The following is a 21,519-nucleotide window of genomic DNA, read 5'->3' on the forward strand; positions in this document are numbered from 1 at the left end:
AACATTGCATTATTTGTTTATGCTAACTTTTTACTTCAAACAATCCAACGGTCTGAGACATTCACTTTTAAGTGTAATTAAAGAGACACTCCACCTTTAAAAAAAAAGGCTTATTTTCCAGCTCCCCTAGAGTTAAATAATTGAGTTTTACCATTTTGGATTCTATTCAGATGATCTCTGCGTCTGGCGGTACCCCTTTTAGCATAGCTTAGCATAATTCATTGAATCTGATTAGACCATTAGCATCATGCTCAAAAATGACCAACAACCCCAGATCATAATATATCATATACTATTTTAGTTTGTCAGTGCGTTAGGAATTGTGTTAGGAATTTTTTTCTGTGCATTTCCGCACTAACTATGCGTACACCACCTCCTGAGCTGGCGTAGGATTTGAGCGTGCCGTATGCCAACGTTCATATTGATAAATCTCAAAGTCACCGTGGTTTTGGGTGTATGCCAGGTGTATGCTGGAAATTTGGTGTACGCACTTTTGATAAATGAGGGCCATTATGTCCAAACACCTTGTAAAATTGGATTTTGCATAATAGTTTTTTGCCTATTTCAGAGCAGCTTGCCCCCAAAATCTGATTATATTTTCACAACAGTTTTATTAAGCTAGGAAAAATCTCATCGATTAGAAAACAAATAGCCCATTTCTTCTCAACAAGCTTTATTGATTGACAGATTTTGAGCCTAATGACGACCCAGTAAGAGATGGCAGGGGTTGACGAACCATGAAGTGTGTTTTGTAAGCAATCTGGCTTTTCTTTTAATGCCTGGCATACAAAATCGTCCTTCTGTTGAAAGGATAAAAAGCTTGGCTGTTGCTTTAAGTTTGTCGTTTGTGTGTGTACCTGGTAATTATCACGTTGTGGGGACCAACTGTCCCCACAAAGATAGGAATACCAGTATTTTTGTGACCTTGTGGGGACATTTTGAGGTCCCCATGAGGAAACAAGCGGATGATTCTCACGAAATCCAGGCTTAGAAGGTGTCCAGCATCAGATTTTTTTAAAAAGCGCTTGAAGCTAATTTTTTTGCACATATGAGATTAAGGTCTGAGCTTACTATAACCATTATTTTTAAGAGGATTTAAAAAATATTTCCTATAAAATTATTTACATTTTTTAGATGATCATTATCAAAAATGATGATTACCGCAACATGATATTACATTAAATATATGCATTTACAAACTCATGTTTCAGTAATGAGAACTAAAAAGTTGTCTAGGTACTATGACACACAAAATTTCAACTTTTATCTGGAGAGAAAACATAAGAACTGCTTACCTGGTAGCCATCTTGAGTGTCACAGTCAATTCTGTCCCTTACAACAATTGTTTTTGAAAATGTTAGTTCATTGAGGGCTTAAACAATGATTGAAAATTGTTGCGGAGGATGAGAGAATTTTTCTTGGACACATTTATATTCCTTATTATTGTCTCTACATTTACCAATGATCACCAAATACCACATGTTTCTTTACTGTAAATGTTTAAAGTATAACATACACTGAAGCTTTTTATTTTTTTAGATTTTTTAATTATAAATATTTCCATGTCAAAGAACCCAAATCCGGTCATGGACACTTTGCGGTGATGTAAATTTCGCCTTAAATGTGGAAAAAACAACTAAATTGGTTTGTATGATGTAATTTGAAATCATGTGCAAATGAGATGTTTGTAACTGTATGCTTATTATTTTGATACTCTTATGCTGCGTTTACACCAGCCGCGGTAGAGGCGGCAAGCGCAGATGATTTACATGTTAAGTCAATGCAAAGACGCGATTAGGCATCCTGCGGCGCGGTACGCGTTGTAGGCGCGGCGCTAATGGCGCGAATTGAGCCTTGCCGCGGGAAACGCGCAAGTTCAAAAATCTGAACTGTGGCAGATTTCCGCATTAACCAATCAGGACATTGCTGTAGTAGTGAGGTGATTACAGGAAGCGAGCGGAGTCGCAGCAAAGTCGCAGAAGCCCCTCCCATGATGCAAATTTCTGCGTGAATGTCTCGAATTACTAGAATTTCACGCGCTAATGAAGCGAGTAAACACAAATGTTCAAGCGTCCAACTACGCGCAGATAGCGCATTTTTGCCGCCTCTACCGCGGCTGGTGGAAACGCAGCATTACTTTCCATTTACTTTTTTTATCAAGACACCTCATAAGTCTAATTTTGCGAGAATCACCCAAGCTTATAAATCAAACTGAATGATGTTTCTTAAAATTGTGAAGTAGCAGAAAGTTTTCTGTGATGGTTGGGATTAGGGTTTGGGTTAGGGGAAGGGAATAGAATATACAGTTTGTACAGTATAAAAACATTATGTCTATGGATTGTCCCCACAAAACATGGAAACAGAATGTGTTTGTGTTTAAGGTGTGACTATGTATGCTTTACTCACCAATAACTATGAAGTAGTCAGTAAACTAACATGAACTAGTTATATCCACATATTTTATTTGTAACTCGAAAAATAACTAAACTACACCTTGCTCTCTCTCTTTCTCAGAGGATGGGAGCAGTGAGAGGTCACTGGAGGAGATGTCATTCGGTCGACTCTTGCGACGTGCATCCTCCAAAGCAACTGATCTTTTGACGTTTAACGTGGGCACGGGGGGTTCACGGACCGTGCTGGACGGAGAGGTCATCTACTCCAAGAACAATGTGTGTGTGCACCCGGCCGAACCACTGCCCGGATTGCCTGAGCATCACCCAGGTACCACATGCAAATGTTTACCAAACTTGACGCATTTCTACATCTAAAAGTATGCATGCAGTCCTTGTGCTAACAGCAGTTCTTAATGAAATGTGAATTATCGTCAAAGTTTAAAGGGATAGTTCACCCAAAAATAAAAATTCACTAATTTTACTTCCATAGTAGGAATAAAAGAATACTATGGAAATCAATGGGGCTTCTGATCGGTTAAAATATCTTCCTTTGTGTTTATCAGAACCAAGAAATTTATACAGGTTTGCAACAACATGAGAGTCAGTAAATGATGACAAAATTTGAATTTTTGGATGAACTACCCCTGTAATGTTTATAAGACTCAACAAGTGGGACATGGTGATACCGTATGTTTCAAATCATTTGATCAATCAAAATTTTTAGGTTACTTGTGTGTGCACCTGGAGAAAGATGAGACCCTCGGCTCCACCCTCATCCTCACATGGGTGCCCAATTCCCGCATCCAACGGCAGGACGAAGAGGCGCTCCGCTACATTACGCCCGAAAGCTCCCCCGTCCGCCGCAACCCCCGCCGCCGAACCCACCGGGGTCACTCTCGCCCCCCACCCGCTCCTGAGGAAGAAGATGAAGAAGATGGGGTGGAGCCACCGACCAACCAGCAGCTTTCGGAGGAAGGCGACGAAGGCTCCTGCGATCTCTCCGCGGATGAGGTGAGTCGAGACAGCACCCTGGGATCCGACTCGGACACCTTCTCATCGCCCTTCTGCCTGTCACCCGTCAGCGAGGCTCTGGGCGAGAGCAGCAGCTCCGTCTTCCTGGATAATGAATGCAGGTGAGAAAAACTAAAATGATTTAGCATCTGCTGGATTCAAACATAATGTTTCTTCGCTGAATGCACAAAATGGTTTAAAACTACTTTCAAGCCGGAAGTGGTCTGGCAAGGAGAATAACACCGAAAGGAACTAAAACTCAGCCCATTTCCTTCAAATTGGCACATGATATATATATATATATATATATATATATATATATATATATATATATATATATATATATATATATATATATATATATATATATATATATATATATATATATATATTACTAAATAAATAAATATATTACTAAATAAATAAATATATTATTTATTTATTTATTTTTATTTATTACTTTTTTGTTTTATTTATTATATACATACATACATGCATACATACATATATATATTTATTATTATTTTATATTTATTTATTTATTTATTTATTGTTTTATTTATTATATACATACATAATTTTTTTATTATTTTATATTTATTTATTTGTTTTATCCTAAAAAACTAAAATGTACAGTGTTATTCTCCTCTTAAACCTTTTGGATTGAAGTTGTATATTTATACAGTATATTCAGTATATGAGCACTGAATGATGTTAAAGGTTTTTCAGTTGCAGTTAGATGTTTGTATGTTTCTGTCATGTACGTGCCGTGATGTTGTTACATGCCATGATGACAGTAAGTGGAGACGCTCTGAGCTTATTTATAATTCATGGATCAGCTCAGAATGGCTTTAATGATGTTCTGCCTTCAACACGGCATCATGTGTTACTGACCATCACATCTACAGCATCCTATAAGAATATGATGTGCTATAGTTTGCTGTATTTTTAATGTGTTCACATGTCTGCTCGGTTAGATATGTTCCCAAAACAATACTTACTATTGCTCAGGAGTTTTTTTTAAAGAAGGGGTTCAGGTGAGCAAGTTATAACAAACCCTCTAGCCACAAATATTACATCGACTATCTACAGCAGATATTAGTAGTATTAGAGTGCTAATGACATGTCCAATGTGAGAAAAAACACCCTCAAAGCATGATGCTACCACCCCCATGCTTCACAGTAGGGATGGTGTCTTGGGATGGTACTCAATCATTCTTCTGACTCCAAACACGTTAAGTGGAATTATGACCAAAAAGTTCTATTTTGGTCTCATCTGACCACATGACTTTCTCCCATGACTCCTCTGGATCATCCAAATGGTCACTGGCAAACTTAAGACGGGCCTGGACATGTGCTGATTTAAGCAGGGGAACCTTCCGTGCCATGCATGTTTTTTTCAGGTCATTGACCAGCTCATCCCGTGTAGTTCTGGGCTACATTGACAGTCATGTTTAGCTTCTTCAATTTTCTAATGATTGCTCCAACAGTGGACCTTTTTTCACCAAGCTGCATGGCAATTTCCCTGTATCCCTTTCCAGCCTTGTGGAGTAGTACAATTTTGTCTCTGGTGTCTTTGGACAACTCTTTGGTCTTGGCCATGTTAGTAGTTGGATTCTTACTGATTGTATGGGGTGGACAGGTTTCTTTATGCAGCGACCTCAAACAGATGCATCTAATTTAAAATAATAAATGGAGTGGAGGTGGACATTTTAAAGGCAGACTAACAGGTCTTTGAGGGTCAGAATTGTAGCTGATTGACAGGTGTTCAAATACTTATTTGCAGCTGTATCATACAAATAGTTAAAAAAATCATACATTGTGATTTCTGTTTTTTTTTTTAGATTATGTCTCTCACAGTGGACATGCACCTACAATGACAATTTCAGACCCCTCCATGATTTCTAAGTGGGAGAACTTGCAAAATAGCAGGGTGTTCAAATACTTATTTTCATCACTGTGTATATGGGTGATTCTCACGAAAACTTGGTTTTAAAAATGTCAAGCATGAAAATGTAAAAATTACTTAAATTTACTTTTTTCCCACCAGACATTGAACAACAAAGTCTGGAGTAAATGGGAACATTAATTTAAAAACTTTTACTTATCATTTAACACTTTTTGTAACATAATTTAAAAAATTAGTCCTAAAAAATCTCATTACCGCAACAGTCAGAAAACATCAACACTGATATATTTTCAAAATGACATGACAAACCTGAAAGAACATAATTAGGAGATTCTGCACATGCATTTAAAAGCAAAGTATTATGCTTCTATTAATTAAATTAACATTTAATAAGCATCTGTTGCGGTAATGATAATCAAAATGTCGTGTAAGCATTCTGACAAGACAATATTTCAAATTAACTGTAAAAAATGATCTTACCTGGTAGCCATCTTGAAGTAACTGGTCCATGTGCTTGGTCACTCAAAATCAAACTTTATTAAAATTCTGTATGTTTGCTTAAACTGTTCTCAAAAAGTGTTGCGGCGGATGAGAACATCAGGCATGGGCACATAATTTTCCTAATTTTTCTTCATTATTATTATACATGAATATTCAGTAAATATTTTTTCTGTCATCTAAAGTAGTCTAGCAAAACATCCATTTATTTTTTTTCGTAATATTTTTGTGTTAATTTGATTAAATTACAACATAACGCATGTTCAAACACAGCCGGACACATTGCGGTAATGAGAATTTCAGCAGAAAATGAGATAAAATTTCCAATTATAAATTCTTATGTTGAAATCACACATGGTGCAAGGTAGAACACAGTATTGTGTTAATTCTGATGCTTTTTAATGTTACTATATTACACATTTTAAAGCTAAAATCATTAGTGCCGTGGTGTTTCAATGGTTTCGTGAGAATCACCCATATATATATATATATATAAAAAATATATCAAAATCCAAATAAATATATAAATACATAAAAATTATAAATACATACATTCATGTGAATGTATTTATATAAAATAATTACAAAATAATGATTTTTTTAGTAAACGCCTTTTAGACAAGAAGTTGTGTTAATCTGTGAAGATTATCTTGTTGGACAAAACTGCTAAGTGTCAAACTTTGTTAAACACAGAGCTTATTTTTTGCGATGATCCCAAAAATATTTTGGGGGGATTTTGCATAATAGGTGCCCTTTAAGTTTTTCTGTGGTTCCTATAAGCTACTGACCTATGTTAGAGCAGCTCACCCCCAAATCTAATGAGATTTTCACAAACACTTTATACATTCTATTTGATCAGTTTTTTATATAAAAACAATAGCACATATCTCCTCAACATGCATTATTGATTGACAGATTTTGAGCGTAATGACGACCCAGTAAGAGATGGCAGGGGTTGACTGACCATGAAGTGTGTTTTATAAGCAATCTGGCTTTTCTTTTAATGTCTGGCACACAAAATCTTTCTTCTGTTGAAAGGATAATAACTAAACTACACATCTCTGTCTCTATATTAAATAGAGAAATGTCCAATAAATACATAAAAATGTTTTTTTTAAATACATACATCCATGTGTTTGTATTTATATAAAATAATTACACAATAATGATTTGATTTGATTTGATTTGATTTAATGGTTTATTTTAAAAGGGGACAGCGCAATTTCATAAAACACATGTACAAACATTGTTAAAAAGCCAGAATTAGCCAAAAGGCTCTTTTTCATCTGTAGTCCCCTGGCCACGATGTAAAAAAAGCATTAAAATACATACAAGAAAATACATTACAAATCTATAGGAAATTGACTAACTACAATATAAATGACACTGTAAAGTACATAAGGTACTCTGTTCCTATTAAGACACATAAAACACACATTTTTCAAAAAAACTATAATGTTTTTAATATGTAATACAGCTCAGTAGGCTCTGCTTTTAATGTTGACAGACATAATTGTTAATAAGCCAGATTTTCAGTTGTTTTGTAAAGGCCATATAAGTGTTGAGCTGTCTAACCTCCTCTGGTATAAAATTCCATTCAGTGGCGCCCCTCACTGACCAGGCCGAGCGATTGAAAGCGCTCCTGCGCAGAGGGATGACACAGTCCCCTCTGGCAGAGCCTCGAGTAACGCGATGTGTCACTTTATGTATAAGATTCAGATTTAAAAACTTATGAATACTGTTCCAGTTTAAAAGGCTGTATTTTTCTAAAATTACACAGTGATGATAGTGCCTTGTTTTTTTGTCCAGAATTTTAATGGCTTGTTTGTATAATGATTCCAAGGGTCTTTTGCGCTCTGACTTGCTTGAGACCAACTTGTAAAGCAATAATTAAAATGGCTGAAAATCATGGAATGTAAAAAAATTAGTGCAGCTTCGGTTGACATATCATTTCGAATTGAGAGAAAATTTGCAAGATTAAACTTGATTATTTTACTTAATTTTTTAATATGGGCTTTAAAGGAGAGTTGTGAATCTATTACTAAGCCAAGATATTTATATTTATTTACGATTTTTTATTTTTCTCCATTAACTATTATGTCAGGATTAAATGAAGCTCTATTAGTTATGCTGAATAACATACCTACAGTTTTTGAAATATTTAACTGCAGGCAGTTCTCCTGCAGCCAAGATGTAACACAAGTCATTGCTTTTGTGAGTTTATCTGCAACCATGTCTTTAGAGCGACCATGAACAAATAGAACGGTATCGTCCGCATACATTAAACATTCTACTTCAGAACAAACATTAGGCAAGTCATTGATATAAAGGCTAAATAAAAGGGGCCCTAATATTGAGCCTTGAGGAACTCCGGTAGTTAGCCTAAGCGACTCAGAATTACAGTTGTTAATTAGTACAGATTGTGAACGATCATGCAAATAAGATTCAAACCAACTTATAGTGTCACAAGAAAATTTAAATAATGATTTTTTTAGTAAACGCCTTTTAGACAAGAAGTTGTATTCATCTGTGTTCATCTGTGAAGATTATCTTGTTGGACAAAATGGCTAAGTGTCAAACTTTGTTAAACACAGAGCTTATTTTTTGCGATAATCCAAAAGTCTATGAGAAAAAAGTGAGATTTTTGGCGAGGCAACCCAAGTCGCGCTTACTACAAAAATATGCCATCCCTGCGACACTATATTTTGCCGCACATTTTTGTATAATGTGAACAATGGAGTACTATTGAACAGGTTAATATCTGTATGAATATTATTTGAGCTGTATTCTCAGGACAGGGAACACACAAACAGGGAAGATGTATAGGCGGTTTCATCGAACACGCATGCATTGTTGCGGTTACACGGTTGTTGCGTTTGTTTAATGGTCTGAATAGTTGCTAAACTAAACTCTGGAACAAATACCTAGTCGAAAATAACTAATGTTTTGGTTTCCTAAAGATGATAGTACACATTTTACAAAGTAACGTTAGCTCAGTGTAGTTTTTGATATGCTTAAGCTATGATTTGAACTAAAGTAATCTACTTGTTGTTTATTTAGCTTGTATTTAGGTTAAACTACTCTAAACTGACATCGTTGTTTATGATTCTTTGCGAAGCTTACCGAAAGTTACAATTGTTCCACGAAAGTCATTTGTTTGTGTTGTTACTGCTAAAAAAAGTCTATACTTCAAATGCATTTGCTTCCCTTATGAAAATCAACCATGGTTTTACTACAAATAAACCCAAATGACCATGGTTACTATAGTTAAATCATGGTAGCCACAAATTAACCATGGTTTGGTAACACTGTAACCATGATATTTGTAGCAAAACCATGTTTATACAGATTGTAATCAATATGCCAACAACGTGGTTACTACACTTTTACTATAAGATAAAATAATCCTTTATTAATCACCAGATGGAGAAATATGGATGTCACAGCAGCAATAGCAAGTGATAGTAGTAATAAACACAGGGATATAAAAAAAAGGAAAAGTAGGTGTAAATATATGTAACTATACAGTTTACATAATAGACATATACTTAACAACACAGGGCTCACAGGGCTGGTTGCGCCCCTACAATTTTCAGTTGGGGCCACTGTGCTCCTAGTGAAAAAGTTAGTCTGGAGCCCTGATTAGTAATACAGTGGAAATTAGTAGAAATGTGAATATTTGGTTAGCTTGTTGATTTATGGTGTGTGCCCCTAAATTGTCTGGTTGTGCCGCTAAAATTTTCGGTTGGGGGCCACTGTGCTCCTAGTGAAAAAAAGTTAATCTGGAGCCCTGCAACATTACAAAAACCCCATATAGCATATATGTATATGTGTATGTATATATATATATATGCCTAACGCATAAGGGCAATTGATGACACACTGTCAGCCTATGACAATGCAATCTTGAAAGACATAGAGTTAATGTACAGTCAAATGCCATATGTTTAGGTTAGAGTTGTACATGTAATGCTGCTCTATGACCACATGGGGGAGACATTATAGGCTTGTATGCAAAAGTCCCTGAAGTGTTGAGCAGGTTGGTGTTGGCAGGATGAATAAAGTCTAATCTTCTACAGATGAGCCGATAGCAGATGCCCTCCCCCAGCTGCTTCATTTAGCGCTCTGTCTCTTTAGCGGTTTCCTCCGTTTGTTATTTGGTCTGAGCGACAGGGGTGAGGCCAGGACATAGGGCAACCCATCAGAAAATAAATAGTATTGTGTTTGACTGACTGTTTCATTCTTCGCCATTTCTATGGGTGAAGGAAGTTTTCCTTTTTTGCAATCATAGTCTTTTTTTGCTTCTGCATTATTTTTATATTTAGCATCAGTGTTTCTGACTTCTCTTTCATTCCGTCTTTTATGAAATTTTACTTCTCTTTCTTTTCTTACTTAAGTCATTCCACACACTGTTGCGAGGTGCACCAAGGCTCCCCGCTGTATATTGGGCCCCATTTAGAATTGAAAGATCGAAAAACATACGGGAAAGGTAAAACTAGACTTTAGGACAATAGAAAAAAACTATAATCCTGCTGTCAAAAATCACAGAGTCAGCTCTGTATTTGAGGTCATGTTTTGCTAAGGATGATGTAATGCTCGTCTGTTAACAGTATTTGACAGCTCTGGCTTTCTGTGACATTAAGCTCTAGGGGCATTTTGTTTCAGTAAGAGTCCCCTGGGGCAATTCCTATCCACGTGGGTGTTCAACCTCTGAAATAAAACCAGCCTAAAGACACACCGGTACAAGCTGACAGAAACATTCAATATAAAGGTCTAAAACCACCAGTTAGAATGCATAGTTTTGCATTTTTATAATGTAATGAAAATTGTATTGTCAGTATAATAATTTAAAAAGTTTAATTATTAACTTATTATTAACTTAATGATTTGGTATAGTCAATTCAATCGACTTTTTTATGTTTTGATAAGTTAAACATGTTGATTTGACATCACTTTTTACAGTGCACCTTTTCCTTTAATAACAGCATTTATTTAAGCTAAAAGAGTCCATTCGTTTGTGCATAAACATGCCTGTTGGTCCATCACTGAATACATTTGCTCAATAGTAATATAGAAATGTGCAGAATTTAAAATATTTTTAAACTGAACTTTTTTTAACCTGTTTATTTCAGGGTGTGCATGAGGAAAACAAATTTGAATCCCCACTACACTGAAAAAAACGTAATTTTTTTTTCTCTTAAACATAAGTGGATTTTTTTTTTTAGGTTATCAATTAAAGTGATTTTTTAACTCTTTACAGTGTATATAGATCAGTTTCAAGTAATTTTATTTGCTTCAAATTACAAATGGTGCCTCTTTGTATTTTCTCACGTTATCGAATGCCACTGTGAAACTTGCAGGACGGCGAGGAAACACAGAGAGCATGTAACCGTGCACCGTAGTCTCTATAACTCTGACCTGATTCACCATATGGCTTCGTGTGTGTGTGTGATCCGGCTGTAACGTGAAGTCTTCTCTCGAGTACCACATGACCCATAAACACTGGGCTCCCAGAATGCATCTGTGACGGTTAGAGAAGGCGAGTGTGAGAGAGACGGCGGTCTCACGGCTCGGGTTACAGCACTGGCTCTGTTACAGCAAGAGGCCGAGAGCCAAAGAGACGCAGCGAGAAATCGGATGGAGGGCAGGGGGAAATTGGCTGCCAGGCTGCTTGATTTGTGTCTCCTCTCGACTCCTGCCAGCACAATAACCTCCCGGCATTCCTTTCATTCCTTTTCCTTTCCAATGTATTCACACACGTATCCACACTTACAGCTGTCGTCGAGGTTGGCCCTGGAAACGGTCATTAGCTGTACAGTGACTTGCTGAATTGAGTTATATTGTGTTCTAGTTGGGATGTGATAATATTAAATAAAAGTTAGATGTACTTTAGCAAGTGTGTTTTACACTGAAAAGTAACTTAATGAGGAATGTCCATGTATTTTATTATATTTTTGTGTCATTTTGTGCTCCAGGTATTCATACAACCCAACCAGTGTTTAAATTATGTCAAAGATTATGGGTGGTCCCCTAGCTAAGCCCCCCATGGGTCAAAATTTTTTTGTTGGTCCTGGATCAACGTTTTAATCTAACAAAAAAAACTAAATTACCCTTAACTCAAACCGTAACCATTTTTACCCCTCAAATTAGTTTGAAAAAAATTGTTTGTGAAGAATTTTTTAAAAACAATCTGTCAATTCCTTGAAAAAACAGCGTGAGGCGCACTTGAAAGTTTACATTTCTTTTAAACAGAAATCTTTTGGATTAGTTTATTTCGAAATTGGGAAAAATAATGGACAGTATTGCTTTGTGGCACATTAAATTGAAATTCATGTAGTATTTTAATTTTAATAAAAACCATGGGACCCCCCAATTTACATTTTTGTGCTTTATGGGGATCCCTCAATGCTTATATAGGAGGTCCAGGACCACCCCTGCTTTAAAAAACTGGTAACACTTTACAATAAGGTTCATTAGTTAACATTAGTTAACTACATTAGTTAACATGAACTAATAATGAACTGCACTTATACAGCATTTATTAATCTTTGCTAATGTTAATTTCATCATTTACTAATACTTTATTAAAATCTTGTTAACGTTAGTTAATGCACTCTGAACTAACATGAACAAGCAATTAAAAGCTTTATTTATATTGACTAACATTAACAAAGATTAATAAATACTGTAACACATCTATTGATCATGGTTTGTTCATGGTAGTTAATATATTAACTAATGTTAACTAATTAACCTTACTGTAAAGTGTTACCAAAAAACTTAATACGTTGATGTCATACACATTCACATATGTCTGTAAAAAGTGAAAGCTTTTATTAATAAAAAAAATTCTAACTAAATTATCTCACTTCAAGTTGATAAAGCTTAATGTTAGGTGTTACCAATTGAAGTAATTTTTTAAAATTTTAAAGTTGTGTCATCTTAAATTTTTCATCTGAACTGAGAAAATTTTAATTTATTATATTTATTTATATATATTTTTATTTATTTATTTTTATTTATCTACTTATATCTTTTATTTTTATTTATATATTTATTTATATTTATTTACATATATTTTTATTTATATATTTATTTATTTATATTCATTTATAGATATTTATATTTATTTATTGATTTATTTTTTATATATATTTATATTTATTTATTTATATATTTATATTCATTTATATTTTTATTACCTTTTGAAATAAGATTAATTAAACTTTCACTTTTTACAGTGCATTTTTATTTATAGAAAACTGTCATTTTCAGAGAATGTGATGAACCCATGGCTCACTCTGCAAGCTCCGCCTCCAGCCTGGACAGTCACGCCCCTTCCGAGAGCAGCCAATCACAGGGCGTTCGGTGGGAGGAGCAGCAGAAAGTGATGGCTTTAGAGCACCTATGTGGGGTTTTCAGAGTCGACTTGGGTCATATGAGGTCACTGCGTCTGTTCTTCAGGTCAGTCCAGATCCTACGAGCCTCCTTAAAACCTTTGCATGAACCCTTATTTTAATATCATTTAATAACCTTTCAGCTGGCAACAAGCCAAACAAAATAATACGTTTATTTTCAAACGCATCACACTATAATTTAATACTCTCTTGCTTGCTTTATTACTTTTCACAGCGAGGTGCAGGATCTTTTTCATAAGACTTGATGTCTAATATATTCAATTCACCCTTCTTTATATTCTCTCACCTCTCTCGTTTCATGTTTGGTAATTTCGTTACATACCTGTATAATTGCAACCTAAATCATTATTCCCCAACCCGAGGCTGGATTCATTCGCTGCAGTGAAATATTTCCGCGGCACGAATACAAATCTAATGTTTCTGTGTTGTTATAAAATGAGAAAACAATGTAAAAATGTTTTATTACTAACTAAGAGTCATAAAAGAAATGCAAACAGCACATACGTCATCATAACGATACACATACAGTAACGGCTTATAAACCCCAAAACGCATCCTGCTTCGGTAGTAAACTTATATCCTGTTATCTTCAGGATGTGGGTTTATTTTGGTCTGTTTGTTCAGACCGCTCTTGTCAAAGTGTGTTTGTTTTTTCAGCGATGAAGCGTGCACCTGCGGACAGCTGGTCATCGCCAGCAGAGAGAGCCAGTACAAGATCCTTCACTTCCACCACGCAGGACTGGACAAACTGGCCGAGGTGTTTCAGCAGTGGAAGTGCTGTAGGGAGACGCAGCTTAAAGATCAGGTGTCACGCAACATCTGGCGTCATTTCACACATTTATATTTATAGCACGAACACTTACATGCATGCATCTCACTCTAAAAAAGAAAAATAACTGCGAGTCCCTGCTTCTCCTCTCTAGGTGGACTAATTTTCATTTCTTAGATATTAAATAAATGCATTATTCATATAAACTCTTAAATACTCACTAAACTCACTGTTTTGCACATTTTTCACTGCAGGTGTCAGATGAGAAGTCCTGTATGCAGTTCTCCATCCGCAGACCCACTTTACCCTCCACCGAGATGCATCCAGAGGAGCGAATGTACCGCCGGCTGGACGTCAGCTCTTGGCTCCGTCATCTTAACAACAGTGGTCAAGTGCTGGAGGAGTACAAGCTCAGAAAGGTCAGATTTGAGTGACTGACAGCTGTCAATCTTATAGGTCACCAGTATTTGATTGTTTTCTGGTGTACCTCCAGACCTGAAAAACCTCTTATGTTGGCCTAACTGGTTGGATGGTCTTAGCTGGCCTCCTAGCATGCTTTGTATGTTTAAAGGAATTATAAGCAATTTTAGACCCGTAAGCACAGCTTGGCCAGTCTGTGTGTTCCTACCTACACTAAACCAGGACTAAAAAGCCTTCAAGATTGGAAATAATTATATTTTACATTTATTATGGCTCTAAACATCATTGTAATGTCCTTCAAAATACAAATTTAAATGTAAGGTGATTTAAAGAGCAAATGTGCACATTCCCCCAGTTTCGCAGACAAGGCTTAAGGCTAGACTAAAACACATGTTTGAGCTGTCTAAACTGAAAATAACTGGGACTGACAGGTCTTAAAATATGCCAGTGCCATATGCCAGTCTCAAGATACACACCAGTAACATCTTTTTCTAAGGCATGTTTATCAAATATGCTTAAACATTTAAAATTTTAACTAAGGCCTAGTTCTGGTTTTAGCTTAGCCTTGTTTAGGGGTTGATTTAATGTTTCTGTGTTCTCTCAGGCGATTTTCTTCGGAGGCATTGACCCATCGATCCGTGGCGAGGTTTGGCCCTTTCTGCTTCACTACTACAGCTATGACTCCTCATCTGAGGAGCGTGAAGCATGGAGGCTTGAGAAGCGCGTGGAGTACCAGGAGATCCAGCAGAGAAGGTTAAAACTTAAACTTACTTCCAGTTATAAAGCATTTTCAATGTGGTGGACTAAACTTTACTACGAAGTTTCTGGTTAAATTTTTTAATATTCTTCAAATAGTGTGGGGAAAAGTTTTAAAACGTTTCTCATAGGCGTCATTTACTTTGTTATTTTACAACATATACAGGTCAAAAGTTTGGAAACACTCGACTGAAATGTTTTTCATGATCTTAAAAATCTTTAAATATGAAGGCTTGTGTTTAAAGGGGACATTTCACAAGACTTTTTTAAGATCTCAAATAAATCTTTGGTGTCCCCAGAGTACGTATGTGAAGTTTTATCTCAAAATACCATATCAATCAATCAATCAATCAAATTCTTTTATTCAGCCATGATATTGTTACAAACACAAAATAATCTCATACACAACTAAATAATATCTTCCAATGCTGAATAGGAGCATGAGGAAGACATCGTCTTATAAATTCATGCCCCTTTTTCCAAATATCTAGTCTAGCACAGAATATATAGCTCGTATTGCTCCCATTCTCTATATCAAAGTGCAATTTTACTTCACATGTATATAATTAACAATTTCATATTTATCAAAAATTTATTCTTATATTTCACTTTCTTCATATTTTCGAAATACCTTTTTTATATATATTTTTTTAAATTGAACAATCGTATAGCATGATCTTTCCTCATTATCCAAAGAGTTCCATAAATTGATCCCAATTACCATAAACCCTTTTTGTTTTTTTGAGGTACGTGAATATGGTACACAAAAGTTGCCTTTTCTTCTAGTTTTACTATCTATAATTAACTTAATTTTTTTTTGAATATGTATTGGCACCATATTATTTTTCACTCTCCACATAATTTGCAATATTTTAAATTTGACCAACTCATAAAATTTCAAGGTCTGCAATTTGATAAACAATTTATTAGTGTGGTCCCGAACACCTTTGTGCGTCACAATTCTTATTGCTTTCTTCTGGAGTAAGCACAACCTTTCTGTATAACTGGTGCATGCATTACCCCACACCTCAGTACAATATGTTAAATATGGGACAATTAAAGTTAAATATAAAAGCTTTAATGAGGCTTCATCCAGTATATATTTAACTCTATAAAGAATACCAATGTTTTTACTTATTTTACTTTTGATATGATCTATATGAGACTTCCAACTTAGTTTACTGTCTAAAATAACCCCTAAGAATTTGATTTCTGAAACACATATAGATAATTTATTATAACATGTTAAAATTGACACTTTGTAGGTGTGAGCAAAAATGTGCCGTTTTAGTGTGTGTCCTTTATAATGCAAATGAGCTGAACTCTGCAGTAAATGGCAGTGCCGTGGTTGGATAGTTCAGATTTAGGGGTGGTACTATCCTCTTCTGACATCACAAGGGGAGCCAAAATTTAATGACCTATTAAATTCTCACATGCTTGAGAATGGTTTACCAAAACTAAGTTACTGGATTGACCGGTTTTACATTTTCTAGGTTGATAGAAGCACTGGGGACCCAATTTTAGTACTTAAACATGAAAAAAGACAGATTTTCATGATATGTCCCATTTAAATGTTTGAAATTTCTTTTGTGGACAAAAATATAATTGTAACACTTAAAATACGGTTGTATTTGTTAACACGAGTAACTACATTAGCTGAAATGAACTAACAATGAACATAAGCATTTATTAATCTTAAATGTAAATATAGTACATTTTTGCATTTACTAATACATTTTTAAAATCACAAGTTGTCACTATTAAAGGGGTCATAGCATGAAAATCTGACTTTTTCCATGTTTAAGTGCTATTATCGGGATCCACACAGTCAGTTTTGGTAAGCCATTTTTTACAAGCATGTGAAAAATTAGGTTGTCGCACGTGTTTTGTGAGTTATGTAGCAAGGCCAATTACAATAATACCACCATTTAATTGTGATCACCATAATTGTGATCAGTGTTTGCATTTTAAAGGACACACCCCAAAACAGCAGATTTTTGCTCGGACCTACAAAATGGGAATGTTAACATGTTATAATAAATTATCTGTGGGGTATTTTCAGCTAAAGCTTCACATAAGCACTCTGGGGACACCAAAGATTTATTTTAAATCTTAAAAAAATCTCATAATATGACTCTTTTAATATTAGTTAATGCACAATGAACTAACATAAACAATTGTGTTTGCATTAACTAACATTAAAGATTAATAAATACTTAAACTGTATTGTTCATTGTTAGTTTATATTAGCTAACGCATTTACTAATGTTAACAAATATTTCTTATTGTAAAGTGTTACCAATATCTTTCATTAGAAAAATACAATTTTATTTAAAAATAATTGTTTTGGAATAGTGAAGAAAAAGCAGCCAATAAAAGCTCAGAATGGATGTAAACTCCTTCAATAAAGTTTAAAAAGGGTGAGACCTTAAGAAACTTTTTGATAAAATCTCATGATTTTGCCAATTCTATGGAAACAGTGACTACACCGCATATGATATAATATCTGACCCTGGACCACAAAACCAGTCATAAGTTGCATGGGTATATTTGTAGCAGTAGCCAACAATTGATTGTTTGGGTCAAAATTATACATTTTTCTTTTAGGTAAAAAATTATTAGGATATTAAGTAAAGATCCATGAAGATATTTTGTAAATTTCTTACCGTAAATATATAATTTTTTTTATTAATCATTAGAATGTGCATTGCAAAAGAATTAATTTGGACAACTTTAAAGACAATTTTCTCTATGTATATATACACTCACCTAAAGGATTATTAGGAACACCTGCTCAATTTCTCATTAATGCAATTATCTAATCAACCATTCACATGGCAGTTGCTTTAATGCATTTAGGGGTGTGGTCCTGAAAGACAGAAAGGTGATTTAAACAATTTTGAGCGTGGCATGGTTGTTCGTGCCAGACGGGCCAGTCTGAGTATTTCACAATCTGCTCAGTTACTTTGATTTTCACGCACAACCATTTCTATGGTTTACAAAAGGGAAAAACATCCAGTATGCGGCAGTCCTGTGGGCAAAAATGTCTTGTTGATGCTAGAGGTCAGAGGAGAATGGGCCGACTGATTCAAGCTGATAGAAAAGCAACTTTGACTGAAATAACCACTTGTTACAACCGAGGTATGCAGCAAAGCATTTGTGAAGCCACAACACGCACAACCTTGAGGCGGATGGGCTACAACAGCAGAAGACCCCACCGGGTACCACTCATCTCCACTACAAATAGGAAAAAGAGGCTACAATTTGCACGAGCTCACCAAAATTGAACAGTTAAAGACTGGAAAAATGTTGCCTGGTCTGATGAGTCTCAATTTCTGTTGAGACATTCAGATGATAAAGTCAGAATTTGGCGTAAACAGAATGAGAATACGGATCCATCATGCCTTGTTACCACTGTGCAGGCTGGTGGTGGTGGTGTAATGGTGTGGGGGATGTTTTCTTGGCACACTTTAGGCCCCTTAGTGCCAATTGGGCATTCTTTAAATGCCACGGCCTACCTGAGCATTGTTTCTGATCATGTCCATCCCTTTATGACCACCATGTACTCATCCTCTAATGGCTACTTCCAGCAGGATAATGCACCATGTCACAAAGCTCGAATCATTTCAAATTGGTTTCTTGAACATGACAATGAGTTCACTGTACTAAAATGCCCCCCACAGTCACCAGATCTCAACCCAATAGAGCATCTTTGGGATGTGGTGGAACGGGAGCTTCGTGCCCTGGATGTGCATCCCACAAATCTCCGTCAAGTTGCTATCCTATCAATATGGGCCACCATTTCTAAAGAATGCTTTCAGCACCTTATTGTATCAATGCCACATAGAATTAAGGCAGTTCTGAAGGCGAAAGGGGGTCAAACACAGTATTTGTATGGTGTTCCTAATAATCCTTTAGGTGAGTGTAGATTTAAAAACACATTTATTAATACTTATTGACAAAAAAAAATGTATTGTCTGCTTCTTAAGAGGCTTTGATCTGTGCTGCTGTATTGTTACTGATTTAAGCTTTACTGATGCTTTGACTTTTGCAGAGTAGTTCATCTGTAAATGTGATGGTTTATTGTTACTAGCCTCAGTGTCTCACCTTTGAAATATTAAAATATGATGCTAGTATTATGATGCTAGTATTAAATATATGCTAGTATTAAAATATGATGCTACATTTAACTGTTACATTATTTTTTACTTCAGTTGTAACTGCTTATTATAGCTTGTCATTTATAAAATGAGACTGTAAACTGTGTCTACAAACTGAAATACTGTCTGATAAACTAAAATTTGTAATTCAGGATTGTGTTTGGGTTAATGGCTCATGTATTCATTCAGTCTCAACATTATGCACGGGACATTTAAATGAATTTACAACTACATGCTTTAGTTCTTGGTTATTTCTGCATTGTAATTTACCAGAAGATTTGGTATGAAGGTACTTGCTCTGTTACTTGATTGTTTTCAATGCTAATGACATACGTGGTCTGTGTATACGACGAGTAAAAGCCTCTGCGAGTCTCTGTGGGATTTTCTAGCGGTGAACCAAACTAAAACCGATCGATAAATGTGTGCAGATGTAAACACGCTGTGGCTTAATGTGCTTCACCTGAAACAATTAACTCTACCATTAAAATCATTGTCAAGCCATTGATAAAACACTTAAAAGCCTGAAGCTTCATGTTTCACAGAGTAGAAAGTGAAGATCAGTCGGACACCCTACTGGCTCTAATGTAGCCATCAGCACAAATATACATAGGCCAGTGCTTTAAAGTGTAACATTTTAGTTTCCAAACATAATATAAATATTCATGTGTACCTTTCTTATTTTTATATAAATGTGCCTAAAAATATTATTTTTATTTTGCTGGAATATCAAGTACAATTTTATTTATTTTAAAATATTTATATATGTAAATCAGTGTGGAAAAATAGCGCTGTAAATATACACAGAGTATTTCAGTGGCCTTGCTGAGGTATTGAATTACACGTGTTTAATTCCAGTAATGGCAACACTCTTGCACTTATTTATTTGAATAATGACTAAGGTCGATGGTGTGTACTTTGGGAGCGTTGCTGAGCACTAGTGTCGAACCCTCGCGGGGCTGCAGAAGGGAATCGAAGAGATGTGGGAATAAGTTCACACAAACACGGGTCTCGAAACACTTACATGAAGTTGCATCAGGTCTAGCAGTTTGATTCCAGAAAACAAACAGTGTTAATGAAATCCCACCTGCTTGTTATGAGAATGTCTATAGCCGGAGGGACCGCCAGGTTTTAGGATGGGAATGTTAAGCTGTTGGACATGATGTTACATATTGTGTTTTGGTCACATTTTGTTTCGATTTGTATCTCTTATATTTTTCATCTTGACTCGGATCTTTCTCCTCCTTTTGCCTCTCTGTTTATTTTGGTTGTGCTCTTTCGTTCTCTCCACAGGTTGTCCATGAGTCCAGAGGAACACAGCGAGTTTTGGAGAAAGGTCCAGTTCACGGTCGATAAGGATGTTGTAAGAACTGATCGAAGCAACATGTTTTTCAGGGGCGAGAACAACCCTAATGTAGAAATCATGAGGTTAGAGCCTATCTGCACACTCTGGACATCCATCTTTGAATAAAAAATGATTTATTTATAGAATATAAAAAAGTGCTGGGTTATTTTCAATCCCGTATTGGGTCAAAAATAATTAAATAAACCCAGAAAATTTTTATATATTGACCCAACATTAGGTTAAAGCAACCCAGCATACTGTAGGTTAAATTACATCCCAAGGGGTTGGGTGATTCTTGCGAAATTAGACTTATGAAGTGACATGAAACATTTTGATAAAAAAAATGTAAATGCAAAGTAAGAGTATCAAAATAAGAAGCATACAGTTACAAACATTTTTTCATGTACTGTTTTGTACATGATTTCAAATGACATCATGCAAACCAATTTAGTTTTTTTTTCACATTTAAGGGGACAATTTTCATTACCGCAACGTGTCGATGACTGGATTTGGGTTCTTTGACATGAAAATATTTATAATTAAAAAAATCTAAAAAATAAAAAGCTTCAGTGCATGTTATACTATAAACATTTACAGTAAAGAAACATGTGGTATTTGGTGATCATTGGTAAATGTAGAGACAATAATAAAGAATATAAATGTGTCCAAAACCAATTTTCTCATCCTCCGCAACAATTTTCAATCATTGTTTAAGCCCTCAAGGAACTAACATTTTCAAAAAAAGAATTGTTGGAAGGGACATAATTGACCTTGACACTCAAGATGGCTACAAAAAGGAAATTTTTTTTGCCATAGTACCTAGACAACTTTTTAGTTCTCATT

At 35.3% G+C, this 21,519-nt stretch overlaps 1 protein-coding gene across 1 annotated transcript in view; it reads left to right on the plus strand.

Moving 5' to 3' along the window:
* Positions 1 to 21,519, plus strand: part of tbc1d16 (TBC1 domain family, member 16) — a 36,426-nt gene that overhangs the window by 2,160 nt on the left and 12,747 nt on the right. Inside the window, exons 2-8 of the mRNA XM_055194722.2 lie at positions 2,515 to 2,721; positions 3,118 to 3,526; positions 13,087 to 13,275; positions 13,887 to 14,034; positions 14,253 to 14,417; positions 15,023 to 15,171; positions 20,625 to 20,759. Coding sequence (XP_055050697.1) covers positions 2,547 to 2,721; positions 3,118 to 3,526; positions 13,087 to 13,275; positions 13,887 to 14,034; positions 14,253 to 14,417; positions 15,023 to 15,171; positions 20,625 to 20,759 — 1,370 coding nt within the window. The 5' untranslated portion in view covers positions 2,515 to 2,546. The remainder of the gene's footprint in view (positions 1 to 2,514; positions 2,722 to 3,117; positions 3,527 to 13,086; positions 13,276 to 13,886; positions 14,035 to 14,252; positions 14,418 to 15,022; positions 15,172 to 20,624; positions 20,760 to 21,519) is intronic.

Source organism: Misgurnus anguillicaudatus, chromosome 19, assembly GCF_027580225.2.
Source record: "Misgurnus anguillicaudatus chromosome 19, ASM2758022v2, whole genome shotgun sequence".
Taxonomy (NCBI): domain Eukaryota; kingdom Metazoa; phylum Chordata; class Actinopteri; order Cypriniformes; family Cobitidae; genus Misgurnus; species Misgurnus anguillicaudatus.